Consider the following 24096-nt stretch of genomic DNA (forward strand, 5'->3'; position numbering starts at 1 on the left):
ACAGATAAGTCCCTTCTCTCTGTAGTTTTCTTTACGCATGCCTCCTGTAGGTTTCTGTTTCTACAATGAGGCTTTTCTTGCATTCCTCAATAAGGTCATAACCTGCCAGCTTGAGATCTTTCTACAAATGTCATGTCTATGCCTGAAGTCCTTCCTCAGCTTCCAAACTCTAACTCTCAGCTGGGTCATTCCATTTCATTCTTCAAGGCTCAGTTTTTGATGTGTCCTCCCCGAAAAGGCAACACCTCAGACCTGTCAACGAGATCTCTTGTACCCGTGGGTCTGACCTCTTAGCTTCTCTGTGATCTTAGGGCTCCTCTAAGATGCTGATGAAGATTATTATTGGCACATTTTTCTTAATATCATCTTTCCTTCATTATATGGTAAGATATACAGAAGCACAGACTACAGTTGCATTATTTAATTTTGAATTCCCTGCTTCGACAGCCATGTTCGGAATTCAGCAGCCTCTCCCAGACCATGCTGAAATAAACGAGGGAAAAGCACAGTTGAGTAGACTTAAGAAGTGGGTAGGCTTCTGAGATTTGGGGTTCCTTGAAGGCTTTAGCCAGTACTTTTGCTTGGAGTCATGGTGTTTGTGCGACTGTCACTGATATATTGCCCTTTGTTTTATACATGTTGCCTTTCAGCCAGAAAGCATTTCTTTTGCCGCATTTTATATTGATATAAACCACTTTGCACAATTTCACTGTTTTCATTTTGTACAAAATCCCACACAAACGAATATTCTTAAATAAGCCAAAAGGAAGATGTTCAAAAGGTCAGAAACGAGGGGAGCAGTAAGGAGGAGTAACTCCCAAAACACGGAGTCTGCAGGTGGATCCTCGCGATTTGTCTTTATCAAAGTGATTTATAACTTGCATTACATAGTTGGGTCTGCTTAATACATTTTCAACTTCTGTTACGCGCTATGACAAATGATAAAAATATTATAGAAATAAGTATAATACCTGCCAGATTAAAATACATTCTTTAAGAGTACAGAATATAATCATTGTGTTTCTGAACTATTTTTATTTTTTTACATAAATCTCAACTCCTTTAGATAGAATCTTTCCCCGTTTTTAATTTTTTACAGAGTACACTATCAACAAAAACTAAAATTACAAAACAAGCTGCAGGACGACAAGTCTATTGCCTGGTATCTGCAGAGTCTAACACAGAAACCAGGAGCTCTTAGGAAGACGTTTGAATTTAAGGGGAAATAAATAAGATCTGGAGCCCCAATCCTCTGCTGACTCATCCTAATGATGTATCAATGAGGTGCTAACAGGTAGCCAGTAAGGTGAGACATCTACCCCATCCTCCATCCCTTTCCTCTCTCTTTTTCCTTCTGAAACAGGGACTTACAGGGCGGGAAAGCAGCATGCTCTCCTTGAGAACCATATGGAATTCTCCTTTTGTTTCACACTTTCTGCCCCACTGGTCACAACTTGTAATATAAGCCCTGGGAGCCATCTTTCTCATGAAAAATGATTATGTTAAACAGTCTTAAAAACTTTTACCTGTGCTTTAAAGCTCAGTAGTAAGTTTTCTACAACACAGATAACACACAGATGTACACACATAAATATAGCCAGATATATACATACACACATATACACACAGAGATACCACACATACACAGACATATCCATTCACACATGCATATATATATGTATATATATACATATATGTATACAGAGGCACACACAGATACCACACATACACATATTCATAGATACACACATATTCAGACACACAAACATACATATGCAGAGATACACACACGGACCCACACATAGATACACACACACACACATGCAGAGATACACACACAGACCCACACACCCACACACACACACACACACACACACACACACACACACATACACACAGAGATATACACACAGACCCACACATAGATACGCAAACACAAGACACACACACACACACACACACACACACACACACACACACACACAAAACTCCTGAAAAGTTTAATGTTTTAGACAAGCTTAGATTTTGCATTTTCTGTGGATTCCAGCGTATTAAATGAAGTGATGCAATTGAAGCAGCAAGTATATCGTCTTTCCTGTTCTCAATCATGACTGTTCAGCCCAGGGAATCTGTTCATGTCTACAGAAATGGACTCAGTCTAGAAAGACTTGTTTTAGCTTTGTTGAGTCCTCAGGGTAAAAGAGAAATTTTGATGTCTAGTATCTTTAGACAAAAACTATTAATCTTCATTCCTAATTCCTAGCATTTAATTTTTTATTTCACTTTTGGTGTCTACCTAGAATCACATTTTCTCAGGACATCTGCTAAAAGCATTAATAAATAAGTTTATTAAAAAGATTCTAGGGCCAAGATTATTATACAGCAGCTGTGTTCAAAACACGCATTTGTATATTATTTTCCAAAGTGTATTATACCCTGGCAGCCTTATCATAGTTCACTTATGACCTAGTAATAAAAAGAAGACAACCGCAAAATAATTACACGAAATGCATTTTTAAACTACACATAATAGTGATGGCAAGAAGTTGAGAATTCAGCGATCTCTTTAAAATAATAGTAAAACCAGTTTTAAAGGACAAAATGTAAATGGTAGGATTACTATACTGGGTAGAAAGGAAATTAGTGATTCTTGATTCTCATAAACTCCTTCTCCAAATATTCAATCCAATATGGATTGAAGACATTATGGAAAAGGACTGAATGTGTTCCAGCGTTTTCCTTGTTCTTATTTCTGAAGAAAGCATCGGCAAGCTATGTAATACCATCTCATAGGCAGGTATTGCATGTAATCTAGAGAGATCTAATCAAACAATGCACACATGCAAATGCACTCCTTTGCCTATTACAGACTCCTGCATCCTTAGGGATCTGGGACCATTTTCCCAAGGGCACTCAGAGAGACTTCATTTTGAAACAAGTGTCCATTCTGACAGCATTCAGGCAGACATACTGTAGTTGTAATCCTTTCTATTCATAATCCCTGTCTACCCCCCAGTCTATCTTTTGGCTTGACTTCCCTATTCCCACCACACTCTTTAAGAGTCTACTCTCCATCACGCCTGTTATCTTTTCTTCAGAACACATAAACCAACTACCGGGTTATTTAATTTAAATATTTTAGATTTAATTTTATGTCTGGGAGTGTTTTGCTTGCATATATGTAGGTGCATCACGTGTGTGCTTGGTATCCATAGAGACAAGAAGGCATTGGTTTCCCTGTAGCTAGTGTTGAGAATGGTTGAGAGCCTTTGTGTGGGTATCAGGAAACAAACCCTGGTCTTCCTCGAGAGCTCAAGAGCTAAAAAATGCCCTTAATTGTGGAGGTATCTCTCTAGCCATGTAATACTTATTTATCTGTAAAATTTAATGTGTCAAGTGGGCAAATAATGTAATATTCAAAACTATGAAAGGAATTAGTAAATTGTGCTGTTTTGCTGGTTAAAAACATTTGTGTGATTTACAACTTGTGTTTTTATCTTCATTAAAATGACATTGTTAAAGTACCAGGTGGAAAAACATGGATTGAAGAATTCCTACCACTGGCTTCTGAACTCACTACACAAAAGCCTGTTACAGTGTAGGACTTATGACGATGGTAGGGAATGTGTACTAGGAGGCGATGGGAAAGCAGCAACACACGGTGTGCAAAGACACATGCCTTGCATTGGCCTCGGAATTCAATGCTAACACCCCTGTGAGCATGTCCTCACATATACAGACATCTTTCATACAAAACCTTGCGTTCTGGTAAGTCTGCATTCAATTATGTATGAAGGTAGAGGAGGATATTTCCAGACTCTCCCCAATGCATGGATCAACACAATGTATACAGGTGCCATAACATAATATGTAACGTGTTTATAAGTAAGATACATGTTAATGTGTTTTTATTAGCTACATGATCGATTTGAGTTTATCTTGTAGATGAGGTTTTCAGATGCTAGATCAAATAAATATTTGAGATCAACTGTTTAAAAAGTATATTACCAAAAAAAAAAAAAGCAAATTAGCTTCCCCAATCTAAGTGGTAATCAAAACTTGTTTAGAGAAACTAAGGACATACACAAACATAGGCATATATCTGTGTGTGCATATAAATAATATGAACTTACACATATGCTAATGTACACACATATTATATACAAATGCACATATAATTTTTGTTTTGTCAAAAAAAATAAGAAATAAAAAAATACTAAACATAAGCACAACCATATTTGAACTGTGGTTGCCCAATGAATGGTTCTCTTTATAGTGTATTAAAATAACCAAATTGTCTTCAACCAACATGTATCTTGTTTTGTAACTTGTAAACATGTAAATATTATCTAGTACTTAATCATTTAATCAATTAATGATTTTAAAAAAATACATATTTTTTCCTTATTTTAAATTTTTTTCTTTTCTTTTTTAAAATTTTTTTTATTAGATAATTTCTTTACTTACATTTCAAAGGTTATTCCCCTTTTCGGTTTCCTGTCTATAAGCCCCCATCCCCTTCCCTGCCCTCCCCTTCCCTATATGGGTATTCCCCCTATACATCCCCCTTATTGCTCCTCCCCATATTCCCCTGCACTGGGGGTCCAGCCTTGGCAAGACCAAGGACTTTCCCTTCCAGTGGTGCCCTAACAAGGTTATTCTTTGATACATATGCAGTTGGAGTCCTGGGTCAGTCCATGTATAGTCTTTTGGTAGTGGTTTACATATTTATTTTTATTTCACCTGTGTAGGTGTTTTACCCATATGTGTGTCTGTACCCCAGTATGCCTGCCTGGAGGTTGTATAGGTCAGAAGAAGGCATTACAGGCAGAAGTGAGAATTCATGTGAGTGCTGAGAACCAAAGGCTGGTCCTTTGGAAGAACAACAAGTACTCTTAACCCGAGCATCTCTCTGGCCCCCAGTGACTATTTTTGTATACTCTTACACAACCCATATCTACTTACTCTCTTCTCTTTCAGGTGTTAGTTGGTTCATTTGTTTACTATACTGTATGTGTTCAAGTCATGTACCTAAGTGTTATTGTCAGTAAGAACAGAAAAATCACCCCTTCTCTTATAGAATCTCCCTTAGATTATAGTCCCAAATCAACAGCATTTAGAAATTTGACAGAAAACAATCCAGTGTGTTATAAGGGACTATACTAAGTCTTTGAGTTTAGTTGGAAAATAAAGTTTTCTTGAATGAAATAGTCTCTTAATAACCATTGAAACTTCAAGGATAAACTGGAGTCAGATCTGACCTAGAAACCATCTTTTATTCATGTAAAGACCATAATTTACAGGCAGAAAGGAGAGAAAATTGGCTGTTTTTACACTGAAATGTTTCTGCACATTTGTTTTCTACAAGTTGTACTCTTTAGTGAGCACTAATTAAATATTCTAATTATTTTCATGACTTTTATGAATATTAGTTTAGTTTTAGCACCATAATTCTATTTCAAATTCAACCCTAACAGAAATGGTAGTGGTATAAAGAAATAATTTATTAGCATGGATTAAGTCTGGCAACCTACTAACAAAAGAAAGAAGGCTGTCAGTTGTACTAAGGAGCAAGAAAGAAAAATCCAAACATGATATCTTATGAAGGTTTCATTTTGGAAACTACATTCAGTGTGAACTCACAGCTATTACCCTCTAGTGAGTATACTCTGTGAGTCGTAGCTGAGCCTACTTTGTAGCTGAGCAGAAGACATGATTTTAGAAGAGAAATACAATATATTTCCCTTTCCCAAAGTATTAGAACCTCAAATACTAAATCCCAATCTTTAAGTAAAATTGATAACGCTCCTATAACTTTACCTGTTTTCAGACATGACATAAGATCCTATGAGGTTGTGGCAGCCTGGCTTTATCAGACACCTTTCATCACCACAGGATGACAGAAACTCATTCTCCTTAGGGATGTCCTAACCCAAGTGGTTCACAGGCCAGCATGTGTGGCTGCTCAGTCTTTGTGACTGCGACTCTGGGGGTCACCTTAGCAACTGATTACAGGAAGACACTTTCTCCATGGAATACTTTTCTCTGGGTTATGTTTTCACTTTGTTTGTTTGTTTTACTTTGCTTTTACTTTGTAGAAAGGAGATGACAAGTCCGTTAGCTTGTGAGAATAAATACTATTAAACCTGAATGGTGATATTTAAGAATGCTGAGAGTTCCAGCTCAGGGGCCTCTGGGCCCTGAGACTGAAGTAGACGGTGACTTCAGTAACAGGAGCTTACCTTCCACTTTCATGGTGTCAGAAGGTGTCACGTAAGCTTCCAAAGGAGGGAAGCAACAACAGTCCCTTCCAGCTACGAGTGGATGAACCACAACGGTGGCCAGCATGACACAATAACCCCTAAAAGTGTACATGTGTTGGCAGTAACCCATAACTCTCTAATTGTACTTGAGACCAGCTCAACAAGAGGAAAATCATACCTGGTAATGGTAACCTAGCCAACTACTCAGGACTATTGAAGTCCTGGATGTTGGAAGAAAACCTACAACTTCTACCACTAAACCAGCATAATCCCTAACTACATTCTGAACATTATTGCTTATGCTCACAGATAAGTGTAGTCTTTACCTCCCTAAAAACACACACAAACAAGCAGCAAAAAACAAACCGATGCTTTTGGAGACTGCTACAGGGGTCACAGTCCATCAAAATGAAGAGTCGTGGAACACTTCTCGATGGACACATCCAAAATACAAACCACACAACTAAAGCTCAGGGATCATTGCAGATGACCGGGCAGAAAGATTGTAAGATCTAGAGAAATGAGCGGGTCGCTGGGAGATTATGTCTCCTGTGAATATCAGAGGCTACGCCAATAAAGTCTCACCAGCCTGACTGCCTCAATATGGGCTGAACAGGGACGATAACAATAGACATGTTAGCATGGATGGAGGAAGCCCAGGAAGCCTCAGTCCTCCACAAAGAACTCCAGGCAATTAAGGGACACTGGGAGTGGGACAAATAGCCTCAGACCCCCTGTCCCACAGAAGAGCTCACCAAATGATTATTCCATACCAAATGATCAGCCCTGAAAACTTATGTACATAGGAATATATATGTATGTTTGTGTATGTGTGTGTGAGAGTGTATACACAGATAGACAGTTATATACACTGTGGAGTGTATCATGAGAATGAGTTTTTACATTTATATACGCATGTATCTATGTATATGTAAATGTATATACATATGCATATGTATATCCTCAGGGTCAGAGGTTATTGTACAAAATACTTATTTTAAATAATTTTTCAAGAAGCATTATTTTTTCCATAATCAAATGCCATCACTAATGCTGATACGAGAAGTGCTCCCAGACTGGAACCTAATATGGCTGTCCTCTGAGAGGCTCCGCCAGCATCTACTAAGACAGATGTAAATACATTCAACCATCAGACTGAGCCGGGGACCACAATAGAAGAGTTAGGGGAAGGACTGAAGGAGCTGAAGGGGTTTGCAACCCCATAGGAAGAACAACAATACAAACTAACCAGATCCCTAGAGCTTCTAGGAACTAAACCACCAACCAAAGAGCACACATGAATGAGTTCACCGTTCCAGCTACATATGTAGAAGAGGACTGCCTTATCTGGCATCAGTGGGAGAGGAAGCCCTAGGTCCTGTGGAGTCTTGTTGCCCTAGCATAGGGGGATGCTAGAGGGGTAAGGCAGGAGTGGGCGGCTTGGTTGGGGGGAGGAACCTCTTAAAGGCAAAGGGGAGGGGGTGGAGGTTTGTGGAGGGTAGACCGGGAAGGAAAACAACATTTGAATTGTAAATAAATAAAATAACCAATTAATTAAAAATACTCAAAAGAAAGAAAAAGAATACAAGTGTGAAGATTCAATCTCTTTTTAATTTTAAAGAAAATAATTAGTCTCTACTCAAGAGTACATAGTGAACTACTCACCATTCTTAAGCAGGATAATAATAATAAAATAACTTTCCCTTTTATTGTACTCAATCTGAACTACAAAATTCATAATTCTTTACTCTGCAAATTTTATTCGCTGACTAAACTAAAGCTAATTGAATGCCAAGTAAACACAAATCTCTGTCTTGTTAAAGAGAAACTTGTATAATCTATTAATTTAATAAGGGATCATCTCACCAAATCCATTAAATATGAATGGGCCTTAAATTACTACCTATTAATTATTACAGTATATGCCCTGGTAAATATTAAGCTCATGACACAATAAGACAGAACGCAGCGGTCTGAGATCTGGGCTTCAGTTCCGATGATCAGGTTGTTGCTATGTCATGTTCCTGGCATCATGGGTGCAGTCTCATTGTCATCTGGACTTTTCTAGAAATTGTACACCCTGATCATTCGGACACATTGTTTTCTCTAATTTATAGGATCTCTCTAAGATTCCAGGATCTCGCTCCATTGAGAGTGAAGAAACATGTGAAATTAGAGAAAGATGAGTGTTTTAAGAAAGGACCACTTCTCTACATCAACAGCAAGAGCAAATGAAATGAGCAGTTAAGCACTCTTCTGTCAAGGAGACTTCTTCAGTCAATGAACTCACGGTGGGACAGTTATCGCTGTGGAGTGTATTAAGGATACATACAAGCCACTTCCAGGAAAAAGGTATTCAGCATCTAATTACTAAGGCCCCTACTACTTTTGATAAATTAAGAAACTGTTAAAGAGAGATGACTCTGTGGTTAAGAAAGCTTTTACTGTTGCTGAGAACCTAAGCTTGGCTCTCAGTAACCACATGGTTGCTCATGACTATTTGTAACTCCAGTTCCAGAAGTATCTAAAGCACTCTTCTAGATTCTGCAGGCACCATTCACGGATGTGACACACACACACACACACACACACACACACACAGAGAGAGGGGGGGGGCAGAGGGGGGACAGAAAAAGAGAGAGAGAGACAGAGAGAGAGAGAGGGAGAGAGAGGGAGGGAGGGGGGAGGGAGGGAGAGAGACAGAGAGGAGAAAGAGAGGAAAGAGAGAGAGAGAGAGAGAGAGAGAGAGGGAGAGAGAGGGAGAGAGAGGGAGGGAGGGAGGGAGAGAGAGAGGAGAAAGAGGGGAAAGAGAGAGGAGAGAGGATGGGAGAGAGAGAAAGAGAGAGAGAATTACTATATATATTAGGAATCCTAGTTTTGAGCAAATATTTGCAAAATCTGAGGAAAGCACAGACAACACGATCCACAAGGCTTCCCCTGACACTGAGCTGCAGGTGCAGACCCTGTGGGATCTCTAGGCAGATTTTCAGTAACTCAAGAAGGAAACGATCTGGTCAGAGGCCCTGCTGATTTAAAAAAGGAAATATGCCCAAACTGTAACGACGAACAAGAGACGCTGCTGTCTTTTGGCATAACTGTTATCAAATTAGCTTCTATACATACCCTTGAGAGATGTCTATACATAGTTAATTACCCTGGCCAATCCATTCAGTGATTCTTAAAGTATGAAATGATAAGTGATATCAAGGGCTGGGCACATAGTTTCCAAAAAGGCATTATAACAGTTTCAAGCTCAGAGATTATAGCATGAGGTCATAGATGCCAAAATTCCACGCTCTGAATCCTGAAAAATCCATTTAAAAATGATCACAGAACCCATCGGAGCTTTAGGGAAACATGTATATAAATTCTTCCTTGTTATATCCATGTCATGACTCGCTTAGGGCTTTCATTTGCTCAGCCACAGTGTGAGAGCCAAGGTATGATACATGGACCCCATTTTTGGCACGCATTTCAGACCCGACCTTGTTCTGGACTTACAATTATAGACTTATTTTTGCTATAGCCAGGTTCTTAAATATCAAACATGGCTGTAGGCAAAAGAAGACGTTGGTCAGAAAGCCCACCCAGAGGTACATAATAAATGGACACCCAGCCAACATACAGTTTCAAGCAAGACTTGCCTTGGTACCCTTGAATCTTATGAGTCATTTGTTTGGGAAGTCGGGAGAAAACACTGAAGAAAAATAACAAGAAACCAATGAGGAAAAGATACTCTTTGGAGCCAAATGCGGAAGCCAAGCATCATAAATTTCCTTGTGGTGAAGCTCGGAGAAGGTAAGAGTCTGAAGAACACTGCTGAAGAATGTGGTAGGGATTTTTCTTTCCAAGGGGGATCCATGCACCTGTTGATGTATTTTCCAGGCCCTTGAATGATAACAATTTATGGGGCCATTAATACTAAGCCCAAGATTTATCAGATGTGCCGTCTGTCTTGCGGCCAACATAACCTCATAAAATTTGGGTTGCGTCGGGTTAAAACGGAGCATTCTGCTATTGGAGTTATTCAGAGCATTTAAATTGGCTAATCCTACAAGAACTACACATTTCTCCTGCCTATTAAAGGGTCTTTAGGGATTCCTACCAGTGGCAGAGGCAGGCTGGCGGGGACAGTCTGCGGCTGGGTGAGGTGACATGGAGGGTGCAGGAGAAGAATGGGTCCTGGAGAGGAGTCCATGTTTCTCTAATCCATCGATGCCAGCTGCAGCCAGCCGAGCCTGGTGCACTGAGAGTGCACGCGTGTGTGAGGACTCCAGCAAGGGCGTCTGCCAAGGAAAGAGCAAACGAGACAAAAATGAGAGCCCGGCATTGAGGAGAACACTGAGAGCAACATGTCAACAAATTAAGTTCATCAGGTCAGGGATATAGACAGTGTGGGGAGGGGAAAGGAACAGGGGAAAATAGGGGGTGGGGGATGGGGGAGGGTTCACGATGTAGTCAACATCAATAAATCCATTCAGCAGGTGTTTACAAATTGACAGCCGTCCCTGCTGCCCAGCTAAGCAAGGCTACACGCTGGCAGGATGAGCTGGTTCAAAGGGACAGTCTAACAGATTGAAGGAACCAGATCTTCAACCCCAAGAACAGAATGCACTCACTTGTTGCTTTTCTTGAGTACCGATGTTTCTTTTTATGGAGCCCTAGAACGAACTCACACAGAAGGACTATCCATTACACTGTTTTTAAACTGCTCCGGAGACGTGATGCTGAACACTGCCCCACATCCCCATCGTCGGTACCGTGCGCGAAATCTATGAGCACTTCTGAAATTGCCAGTTAACTGACTATGTTTTGACACCTTTCAGTTTTCATATAATGGTGTAGGATGATGAGAGTTTTGTCGTGGTTTGAAGAGAAGAATATCAGTGCTGTAAAATTAAGGGTGCCATTTATAGACGCTTGGCTGTATCCTTTGTATTTAACATTACTTTTCTTTTTTTAACCTATCAAGTTATTCAGTCAGAAGACCAACTTTTAGATGCTTCTGGATGGTTCCTTAGATTGGATTTTTTGGTGTCCAAGAAGGACACAGATGGGCAACTCATTTACTCATCAAAAGCGAAGTGGCCACATCCTCTCCTCAGTGACAGGGAATTCCTAAGTCTCCTGCTAGTTTTAAATGCATCTTTCCAAATAGACGTGGAAACACAAATTAAGGTGGAACAAACCTCATTTCAACTAGCCACCACGTTTAAGAAAACAACCAAAAATTTAATAAAAATTTTAAAACACGAGTCTAAGTTGTATAAATTTGACAATATGCAGGTTCTTCTGCTTTGATTTCTTGTTTTAGGACATGATATAAAGGTGGCATCCTTTCAGCAAAGTTCAGCCTTCACCTTCCTGTTGGTCTCGGTGTCTCCTAGCACACAGTGTAAGTCATGCTTAATGTCAAGCCTATGTTCAATGGCCCAAGGGTACAGCTGTGGGAACAGAGACTGTCCTTTCCTAAGAACTTAACGTTCTGGTGAAGACCAAGACATAATACGAACACTGATGGTTTTCAAGCAGGGATCTAAAATGCATGAGTAAAACTGACCTGAATGTTTTCTGAGAAATCTACCATATATCTGCATCTTTTCAAAAAAATAGTATTAAAATTGAATCGTATACCTCTACCAGATTTGCTACATGCTCATAAGGATTATATCAACCTTTTAATTCTGATTAAGAAATTAAAACACAAGATGTCTTATGAGCTCCTAAAAGTTTTATGAGTTCTGGCACTATGCCCATCATGTCTAATGGATTTGTAGCTCCTGATAATTCATGTTTCTGCAACGTGGCATTTCACGTGACTACAAGTCTCCACACTCATCCTAAACATACTTCAAACTTTACAGAGAACATCTTTGCCCAGTCCCATCAAATGTCATTTCTCTTTCTGCTAAAGTCTTGTCACATTTGGATTTTCTCTGTCCTCTTCATTCATTTATACATATACATATATATATATATATATATACACACACACACACACACACACACATATATATATATATATATATATATATATATATATATATATTCAAGTTAATGGCTTACAGTCACGATTTCTTGAGTTCGTGTTTGATACTGAGAACTGTGCTAGTGTGTAAGCCTACAAAACATAATTATTAATATAAAGAATACTGTATAAGGAAAAGTCAACGTGCTCTGAAACTGTTAAGAAGAAAAGAAGCAGATCAAACTGAAGGTTCCAGGAACTTTCATCTTTGAAAGCTTACTTCAAGTTAAAAATATGAAAGATATGGGAAGAAGATGAGGAAAGCTTTGTATGAAGCCCATGAATGCATGTATGTACATGTGTGTACTTGTATGTACATTTGGTTGTGTGTGCTAATACATGTGATCCATTCGATATATAGTACCACTAGTTTTTGAAAATGGACACTAGACATCACACTTCTCCTGATGTAGTTTCTGCTACATTTTATCTCATAGGTTTTCTCAATGCTAAAATGTTATTGTGCGTTGTGACTATATAATGAATATTTGGACATGAAAGGCCACACTTTAATAAATTTGTAGTTTGTTAATTTATAGCTGTGGTATGTCTTAATACAAAACTTTCCAACCCATCTCGTACCACTCAACATCCCCAATGTCCAGCATTGAGAATGTGCATTGCAGTTAACAGGCAAATTGCTGGGTTATAATGGTTTTTTATCACATGTGTTCATCTGATGTCTGATACACACATAGAAGCTCTGCTGTGCTGTTACACAGTAAAGCAAATTCAGCATCATTCCTGATTCATCAGACTGGCATCCCAAACTTCAGGATCTCGCCTCCAGCAAGTTATACAAAGATAAGAACTTTGCCTGGTACTAATTCCTAAGCAATGTTTCGATACACAAGAGACATGGATATGTTGACTATTTAAATGAATAAAAACAAAATACATAGCCACTTTTAAAATCTCGTGATAGCAGTAATTTAAAATAAGAATGTGGCCCGGCCCGCAGCAGCTCTCTGCTCCCAGACCCGGTGAGAGAGAGACCCAACCGCCTGGTCAGGTGGGCACTCCTGAGGCTGCAGAGCGGAAGAGACCACCAACACTGCTCACCCCTGCCCACATCCCTGGCCCAAGAGGAAACTGTATAAGGCCTCTGGGCTCCCGTGGGGGAGGGCCCAGGAGCGGCAGGACCCCTGCACCTGAGACACTGCCAGAACCTGAAGGAAACAGACCGGATAAACAGTTCTCTGCACCCAAATCCCGTGGGAGGGAGAGCTAAACCTTCAGAGAGGCAGACAGGCCTGGGAAACCAGAAGAGACTGCTCCCTGCACACACATCTCGGACGCCAGAGGAAAAAGCCAAAGACCATCTGGAACCCTGGTGCACTGAAGCTCCCGGAAGGGGCGGCACAGGTCTTCCTGGTTGCTGCCGCTGCAGAGAGCCCCTGGGCAGCACCCCACGAGCGAACTTGAGCCTCGGGACCACAGGTAAGACCAAATTTTCTGCTGCAAGAAAGCTGCCTGGTGAGCTTGGGACACACGGAAGCAGAATTTCTCTAGAACCGGGCACGTTCTGTGTTTACCGGAAGTCCCACACCCGCGGATCCCGGCCCGCAGCAGCTCTCTGTTCCCAGACCCGGTGAGAGAGAGACCCAACCGCCTGGTCAGGTGGGCACTCCTGAGGCTGCAGAGCGGAAGAGACCACCAACACTGCTCACCCCTGCCCACATCCCTGGCCCAAGAGGAAACTGTATAAGGCCTCTGGGCTCCCGTGGGGGAGGGCCCAGGAGCGGCAGGACCCCTGCCACAGACACCGCCGGACCCTGAAGGAAACAGACCGGATAAACAGTTCTCTGCACCCAAATCCCGTGGGAGGGAGAGCTAAACCTTCAGAGAGGCAGACAGGCCTGGGAAACCAGAAGAGACTGCTCCCTGCACACACATCTCGGACGCCAGAGGAAAAAGCCAAAGACCATCTGGAACCCTGGTGCACTGAAGCTCCCGGAAGGGGCGGCACAGGTCTTCCTGGTTGCTGCCGCTGCAGAGAGCCCCTGGGCAGCACCCCACGAGCGAACTTGAGCCTCGGGACCACAGGTAAGACCAAATTTTCTGCTGCAAGAAAGCTGCCTGGTGAGCTTGGGACACACGGAAGCAGAATTTCTCTAGAACCGGGCACGTTCTGTGTTTACCGGAAGTCCCACACCCGCGGATCCCGGCCCGCAGCAGCTCTCTGTTCCCAGACCCGGTGAGAGAGAGACCCAACCGCCTGGTCAGGTGGGCACTCCTGAGGCTGCAGAGCGGAAGAGACCACCAACACTGCTCACCCCTGCCCACATCCCTGGCCCAAGAGGAAACTGTATAAGGCCTCTGGGCTCCCGTGGGGGAGGGCCCAGGAGCGGCAGGACCCCTGCCACAGACACCGCCGGACCCTGAAGGAAACAGACCGGATAAACAGTTCTCTGCACCCAAATCCCGTGGGAGGGAGAGCTAAACCTTCAGAGAGGCAGACAGGCCTGGGAAACCAGAAGAGACTGCTCCCTGCACACACATCTCGGACGCCAGAGGAAAAAGCCAAAGACCATCTGGAACCCTGGTGCACTGAAGCTCCCGGAAGGGGCGGCACAGTTCTTCCTGGTTGCTGCCGCTGCAGAGAGCCCCTGGACAGCACCCCACGAGCAAACCTGAGCCTCGGGACGACAGGTAAGACCAAATTTTCTGCTGCAAGAAAGCTGCCTGGTGAACTCAAGACACAGGCCCACAGGAACAGCTGAAGACCTGTAGAGAGGAAAAACTACACGCCCGAAAGCAGAACACTCTGTCCCCATAACTGACTGAAAGAGAGGAAAACAGGTCTACAGCACTCCTGACACACAGGCTTATAGGACAGTCTAACAACTGTCAGAAATAGCAGAACAAAGTAACACTAGAGATAATCTGATGGCGAGAGGCAAGCGCAGGAACCCAAGCAACAGAAACCAAGACTACATGCCATCATCGGAGCCCAATTCTCCCACCAAAACAAACATGGAATATCCAAACACACCAGAAAAGCAAGATCTAGTTTCAAAATCATATTTGATCATGATGCTGGAGGACTTCAGGAAAGACCTGAACACACTTAGGGAAGCACAGGAAAACATTAATAAACAAGTAAAAGCCTACAGAGAGGAATCGCAAAAATCCCTGAAAGAATTCCAGGAAAACACAATCAAACAGTTGAAGGAATTAAAAATGGAAATAGAAGCAATCAAGAAAGAACACATGGAAACAACCCTGGATATAGAAAACCAAAAGAAGAGACAAGGAGCTGTAGATACAAGCTTCACCAACAGAATACAAGAGATGGAAGAGAGAATCTCAGGAGCAGAAGATTCCATAGAAATCATTGACTCAACTGTCAAAGATAATGTAAAGCGGAAAAAGCTACTGGTCCAAAACATACAGGAAATCCAGGACTCAATGAGAAGATCAAACCTAAGGATAATAGGTATAGAAGAGAGTGAAGACTCCCAGCTCAAAGGACCAGTAAATATCTTCAACAAAATCATAGAAGAAAACTTCCCTAACCTAAAAAAAGAGATACCCATAGACATACAGGAAGCCTACAGAACTCCAAATAGATTGGACCAGAAAAGAAACACCTCCCGTCACATAATTGTCAAAACACCAAACGCACAAAATAAAGAAAGAATATTAAAAGCAGTAAGGGAAAAAGGTCAAGTAACATATAAAGGGAGACCTATCAGAATCACACCAGACTTCTCGCCAGAAACTATGAAGGCCAGAAGATCCTGGACTGATGTTATACAGACCCTAAGAGAACACAAATGCCAGCCCAGATTACTGTATCCAGCAAAACTCTCAATTAACATTGATGGAGAAACCAAGATATTCCATGACAAAACCAAATTTACACAATATCTTTCTACAAATCCAGCACTACAAAGGATAATAAATGGTAAAGCCCAACATAAGGAGGCAAGCTATACCCTAGAAGAAGCAAGAAACTAATCGTCTTGGCAACAAAACAAAGAGAATGAAAGCACACAAACATAACCTCACATCAAATATGAATATAACGGGAAGCAATAAGCACTATTCCTTAATATCTCTCAATATCAATGGCCTCAACTCCCCAATAAAAAGACATAGATTAACAAACTGGATACGCAACGAGGACCCTGCATTCTGCTGCCTACAGGAAACACACCTCAGAGACAAAGACAGACACTACCTCAGAGTGAAAGGCTGGAAAACAACTTTCCAAGCAAATGGTCAGAAGAAGCAAGCTGGAGTAGCCATTCTAATATCAAATAAAATCAATTTTCAACTAAAAGTCATCAAAAAAGATAAGGAAGGACACTTCATATTCATCAAAGGAAAAATCAACCAAGATGAACTCTCAATCCTAAATATCTATGCCCCAAATACAAGGGCACCTACATATGTAAAAGAAACCTTACTAAAGCTCAAAACACACATTGCACCTCACACAATAATAGTGGGAGATTTCAACACCCCACTCTCATCAATGGACAGATCATGGAAAAAGAAATTAAACAGTGATGTAGACAGACTAAGAGAAGTCATGAGCCAAATGGACTTAACGGATATTTATAGAACATTCTATCCTACAGCAAAAGGATATACCTTCTTCTCAGCTCCTCATGGTACTTTCTCCAAAATTGGCCATATAATTGGTCAAAAAACGGGCCTCAACAGGTACAGAAAGATAGAAATAATCCCATGCGTGCTATCGGACCACCACGGCCTAAAACTGGTCTTCAATAACAATAAGGGAAGAATGCCCACATATACGTGGAAATTGAACAATGCTCTACTCAATGATAACCTGGTCAAGGAAGAAATAAAGAAAGAAATTAAAAACTTTTTAGAATTTAATGAAAATGAAGATACAACATACTCAAACTTATGGGACACAATGAAAGCTGTGCTAAGAGGAAAACTCATAGCGCTGAGTGCCTGCAGAAAGAAACAGGAAAGAGCATATGCCAGCAGCTTGACAGCACACCTAAAAGCTCTAGAACAAAAAGAAGCAAATACACCCAGGAGGAGTAGAAGGCAGGAAATAATCAAACTCAGAGCTGAAATCAACCAAGTAGAAACAAAAAGGACCATAGAAAGAATCAACAGAACCAAAAGTTGGTTCTTTGAGAAAATCAACAAGATAGATAAACCCTTAGCCAGACTAACGAGAGGACACAGAGAGTGCGTCCAAATTAACAAAATCAGAAATGAAAAGGGAGACATAACTACAGATTCGGAGGAAATTCAAAAAATCATCAGATCTTACTATAAAAACCTATATTCAACAAAATTTGAAAATCTTCAGGAAATGGACAATTTCCTAGACAGATACCAGGTATCGAAGTTAAATCAGGAACAGATAAACCAGTTAAACAACCCCATAACTCCTAAGGAAATAGAAGCAGTCATTAAAGGTCTCCCAACCAAAAAGAGCCCAGGTCCAGACGGGTTTAGTGCAGAATTCTATCAAACCTTCATAGAAGACCTCATACCAATATTATCCAAACTATTCCACAAAATTGAAACAGATGGAGCCCTACCGAATTCCTTCTATGAAGCCACAATTACTCTTATACCTAAACCACACAAAGACACAACAAAGAAAGAGAACTTCAGACCAATTTCCCTTATGAATATCGACGCAAAAATACTCAATAAAATTCTGGCAAACCGAATTCAAGAGCACATCAAAACAATCATCCACCATGATCAAGTAGGCTTCATCCCAGGCATGCAGGGATGGTTTAATATACGGAAAACCATCAACGTGATCCATTATATAAACAAACTGAAAGAACAGAACCACATGATCATTTCATTAGATGCTGAGAAAGCATTTGACAAAATTCAACACCCCTTCATGATAAAAGTCCTGGAAAGAATAGGAATTCAAGGCCCATACCTAAACATAGTAAAAGCCATATACAGCAAACCAGTTGCTAACATTAAACTAAATGGAGAGAAACTTGAAGCAATCCCACTAAAATCAGGGACTAGACAAGGCTGCCCACTCTCTCCCTACTTATTCAATATAGTTCTTGAAGTTCTAGCCAGAGCAATCAGACAACAAAAGGAGATCAAAGGGATACAGATCGGAAAAGAAGAGGTCAAAATATCACTATTTGCAGATGACATGATAGTATATTTAAGTGATCCCAAAAGTTCCACCAGAGAACTACTAAAGCTGATAAACAACTTCAGCAAAATGGCTGGGTATAAAATTAACTCAAATAAATCAGTTGCCTTCCTCTATACAAAAGAGAAACAAGCCGAGAAAGAAATTAGGGAAACGACACCCTTCATAATAGACCCAAATAATATAAAGTACCTCGGTGTGACTTTAACCAAGCAAGTAAAAGATCTGTACAATAAGAACTTCAAGACACTGAGGAAAGAAATTGAAGAAGACCTCAGAAGATGGAAAGATCTCCCATGCTCATGGATTGGCAGGATTAATATGGTAAAAATGGCCATTTTACCAAAAGCAATCTACAGATTCAATGCAATCCCCATCAAAATACCAATCCAATTCTTCAAAGAGTTAGACAGAACAATTTGCAAATTCATCTGGAATAACAAAAAACCCAGGATAGCTAAAGCTATCCTCAACAATAAAAGGACTTCAGGGGGAATCACTATCCCTGAACTCAAGCAGTATTACAGAGCAATAGTGATAAAAACTGCATGGTATTGGTACAGAGACAGACAGATAGACCAATGGAATAGAATTGAAGACCCAGAAATGAACCCACACACCTATGGTCACTTGATTTTTGACAAAGGAGCCAAAACCATCCAATGGAAAAAAGATAGTATTTTCAGCAAATGGTGCTGGTTCAACTGGAGGGCAATATGTAGAAGAATGCAGATCGATCCATCCTTATCACCCTGTACAAAGCTTAAGTCCAAGTGGATCAAGGACCTCCACATCAAACCAGACACACTCAAACTAATAGAAGAAAAACTAGGGAAGCATCTGGAACACATGGGCACTGGAAAAAATTTCCTGAACAAAACACCAATGGCTTATGCTCTAAGATCAAGAATCGACAAATGGGATCTCATAAAACTGCAAAGCTTCTGTAAGGCAAAGGACACTGTGGTTAGGACAAAACGGCAACCAACAGATTGGGAAAAGATCTTTACCAATCCTACAACAGATAGAGGCCTTATTTCCAAAATATACAAAGAACTCAAGAAGTTAGAGCGCAGGGAAACAAATAACCCTATTAAAAAATGGGGTTCAGAGCTAAACAAAGAATTCACAGCTGAGGAATGCCGAATGGCTGAGAAACACCTAAAGAAATGTTCAACATCTTTAGTCATAAGGGAAATGCAAATCAAAACAACCCTGAGATTTCACCTCACACCAGTGCGATTGGCTAAGATCAAAAACTCAGGTGACAGCAGATGCTGGCGAGGATGTGGAGAAAGAGGAACACTCCTCCATTGTTGGTGGGATTGCAGACTGGTAAAACCATTCTGGAAATCAGTCTGGAGGTTCCTCAGAAAATTGGACATTGAACTGCCTGATGATCCAGCTATACCTCTCTTGGGCATATACCCAAAAGATGCCTCAACATATAAAAGAGACACGTGCTCCACTATGTTCATCGCAGCCTTATTTATAATAGCCAGAAGCTGGAAAGAACCCAGATGCCCTTCAACAGAGGAATGGATACAGAAAATGTGGTACATCTACACAATGGAATATTACTCAGCTATCAAAAACAACGAGTTTATGAAATTCGTAGGCAAATGGTTGGAACTGGAAAATATCATCCTGAGTGAGCTAACCCAATCACAGAAAGACATACATGGTATGCACTCATTGATAAGTGGCTATTAGCCCAAATGCTTGAATTACCCTAGATCCCTAGAACAAACGAAACTCAAGACGGATGATCAAAATGTGAATGCTTCACTCCTTCTTTAAATGAGGAAAAAGAATACCCTTGGCAGGGAAGGGAGAGGCAAAGATTAAAACAGAGACTGAAGGAACACCCATTCAGAGCCTGCCCCACATGTGGCCCATACATATACAGCCACCCAATTAGACAAGATGGATGAAGCAAAGAAGTGCAGACCGACAGGAGCCGGATGTAGATCGCTCCTGAGAGACACAGCCAGAATACAGCAAATATAGAGGCGAATGCCAGCAGCAAACCACTGAACTGAGAATAGGTCCCCTATTGAAGGAATCAGAGAAAGAACTGGAAGAGCTTGAAGGGGCTCGAGACCCCAAAAGTACAACAATGCCAAGCAACCAGAGCTTCCAGGGACTAAGCCACTACCTAAAGACTATACATGGACTGACCCTGGACTCTGACCCCATAGGTAGCAATGAATATCCTAGTAAGAGCACCAGTGGAAGGGGAAGCCCTGGGTCCTGCTAAGACTGAACCCACAGTGAACTAGTCTATGGGGGGAGGGCGGCAATGGGGGGAGGGTTGGGAGGGGAACACCCATAAGGAAGGGGAGGGGGGAGGGGGATGTTTGCCCGGAAACCGGGAAAGGGAATAACACTCGAAATGTATATAAGAAATACTCAAGTTAATAAAAAAAAAAAAAGTGAAACATCAAAAAAAAAAGATTAAAAAAAAATAAAATAAGAATGTGATACAGACAGTTATAAAATAGGGTATAGCATAGAAATAACTGAAAAATTTACGAGAAATGGAGTCCAGCTCAAATAGTTTCCAAAGAAAATACTTTGAAATTACTTCTTGGGGAGAGAAACATGTCCCAGTTAATTCAGGACTATTTTTAATTGGTTTGTTTTTCAAATTTTCTGCATATCACATACATTAAATTTTTAGTTAATAAAGGTGCTTGATGTTTGTTCTTTCAGGTGTTTCATTACTGGAGATCTGGACCACCAGTTAAACATGGTCAACTATATTCAAACTGTCACACAAAATAAGTCCATAAGAAGAAAAGAAGTGGTTCACTTTAAGAAATCACTGTATTTTTACAATGAATCATGGTCTCTAGTGTACAGGAAAGGTTGTGACAATCAAGAAGGCAACCCATTAGGGGCTGGGGATTTAGCTCAGTGGTAGAGCGCTTACCTAGGAAGCACAAGGCCCTGGGTTGGGTCCCCAGCTCCGAAAAAAAAGAACCAAAAAAAAAAAAAAAAAGAAGGCAACCCATTATTACGGTATTGTCCATTGATAAAAAGACCATTTCTGTGGGTAGAGATATCACACTGATTTTTTTCCTGCTGGCTAAAGGTAGTTGAAATCTTTCATGAAGTTTTAAAATTTTTAAATTAATAAAACTTTGTCATTTTATGTCACATTTCAGAGAATAAAAGAACACATTTCTTACTGTCAAACAAACAAACAAAAAATCAAATGCCCAACATTTCAGGTTCTGTAGACTTTTAAAACTATACATGTAACCAAATGGCCTTTCACTTATTAGGCCTGGGAAGGAACCTGTCATGCTCCTTAAGCATCATAAGCAGGCCAACATCAAAGCACGTTTGTAGGAAAAACACACTTTACAAATAGGCTTTACAAGGCCCACTGTCCTTTTCAGGCTATTTAATTCAATAAGGTAAATTTGCCTCTAAGGAGTATAGGATAATAGGATCATCAGTTACCCCTCCCACTGATAGAAACTCTCCAATTACTTTCAGGGAAGTTGTCATGTATCCATTTTGTAAACTCCTCCATATTGCCTAGTGAACACTGATGCCTGGGCCAGCCGGTACTGTATGCTAATGGATGTGTAGAGCAGGGAGACTGCGAGACTCCATTCTGCGGTTCGTGTCTTTTGTTTGTGTTGTTCTGCTTTCATTGTTCGTTGCTATTCTATGAAACTTGTTTATGGCTTCTGGATTTTCTCCCACATCTCAGTGGCTACATCATTACTTGTCATGTGGGTGGTCATCCATAGGCTGTTAGCAATGTTATAGCTTCAGCTACCACAAATAATAAAATTTATAATGTCTGACCTTTGGAACAATCACAGTCTTTCGAATTGCTTTTACAAAAGAGAAACCTTAGAAGGAAAGGTGGTAACAAGAGACGCAATCCCGGGAATAATAATTGAGAAAGAAATTCCTGTTCCCACTTTAAATTCTATTTCTAAAAGCACTTCTCAAAAAGAACACCACCTTCCATTTTTAGGGTTGGGTAAATCGAATTTCCTTTTTTTGGCTCACCATGTTTGAGATTTCAGAAATATTGCCTTTATAGCAAATTAGAATTGCAAAAATTCCTAAGGTTAGCAGAAAAGATGTCAGGTGCATTTGCATATGTAAAGCCTTTCTATTGTGCAGGATGGGTGAATAAATCTTGGTTCATTTTAGACTTTGTAAAGTTAAACATGTATGTTTGTAATTTGTAGGCCATTATTAAATAAATGGATGCAATCTACAAACTTTAAAGTAATCAAGAAACAAAATTTAAGAGGAAACAAAAGAAACAATCTGAAGACTGAGAAAAAATAAAACATTAAAATAGCAAATACAAAACACAAAGTGAGATACTAGGAAGAGTCCCCAACTCACAGGAAGCATAGGTGAGGAGAGCTTACCTAGGTCCTAGGTAAATGACAGAGGCAGCCAAACTGCTTTGGCTGAACCTATTAAAGGCAAAACTTCTACAAAGGAATAGAAAGCAAACAGTGACATACAACAGACACAAAATCGTTATGCAGAAAAATTTTTCTATGTAAAGGACAAAATGGATGTTAGGGAAAAAGTACCAGAGACGAGAGAATGATATCTATAAAACAGTGTAAACGTTTAATTAACAAAATTCTGAACTTCGAGGAGTCCAATGAAATGGATTCAAAATTAAAAAACAAATCGGCAGGGCTTCTGGAATCAACTACAAAATTCACATGCACGATTTTATAACAAATTTGCCACAAAATAGAGCTAAAGAGGACTTAAAGGAACTTGCTCACTGAACTGGAGTGGCTTCATTTTTTCAACCAGCAAACACAGAACACATGAATCCAAACCAAATTGATGTGATCACCACAGTAACGTTTCCACAGATACCGTCTACAATGAATCACATTCAGCCTCACAGAGAAAGGAAATTCTACTACAACTATAGAGTTGGACCATAGAAAAAGTATGATAGGTGAAGCCAAACATCGTGTGATTTCATTTATATGAATGATGGACACCAGACATACCTCAGGTATCTTACAATTTCCATGTGAGCAAGGAGTGTAAGGTAAAATCTGGCGAGCCCATGAAGAAAGAATAATTTGGACTTCTATTAACATTGTATGCAAAAATAACTGAATGTGGTTAGACATAAAGGCACAAGTGTTTTAAATTTGAGAAAAAATGTTGAGATTGCCATTCTGAACAAAGAAATCTCAAATCTTTTCTTTATTGGAATTTAGAAAAGCAGAAATTAGAGGTAGGTGCAAATACTTGAATAACAAAGTATAAATCATACATGCCTACAACACTATTCCTAAAAGCAGAGAAAAATAGAAACATACTATTAATAGGGAAGCCCTAGAGGATGGAAGGTTCAGTTATCCAATAAGGTAAACACAGAAATAACCTCACAGCTATGTAAGAAAGCCCAAATTTAAATTATCTTGAGAAAGTTTTACATTCCACATCAATCAGAAATGGAGAAATTGAATATTATCAATTGTTATTGAATAGATAGACCAAGATGAACTAATGGGTATCTCTGAGAGAGTAATTGATTTAAATATTTTAAGGACAATTCTCTAATAGGTATCCAAGTGAAGCTGGAACATAAACTACAGTAAAAGAGAGTGAAAGGATGTAATTACACACACACACACACACACACACAC

At 40.3% G+C, this 24096-nt stretch overlaps 1 protein-coding gene across 9 annotated transcripts in view; it reads right to left on the reverse strand.

Annotated features, from left to right (window-relative positions):
- Hdac9 (histone deacetylase 9) overlaps window positions 1-24096 on the reverse strand; it is an 863837-nt gene that overhangs the window by 255179 nt on the left and 584562 nt on the right. For all 9 annotated transcript variants that reach the window (NM_001443943.1, XM_087554679.1, XM_087554684.1 and 6 more), the window contains 1 exon segment: window positions 10369-10549. In NM_001443943.1, coding sequence (NP_001430872.1) covers window positions 10369-10549 — 181 coding nt within the window.

This window comes from Rattus norvegicus, chromosome 6 (assembly GCF_021556685.1).
Source record: "Rattus norvegicus strain SHRSP/BbbUtx chromosome 6, alternate assembly SHRSP_T2T, whole genome shotgun sequence".
Lineage (NCBI taxonomy): Eukaryota > Metazoa > Chordata > Mammalia > Rodentia > Muridae > Rattus > Rattus norvegicus.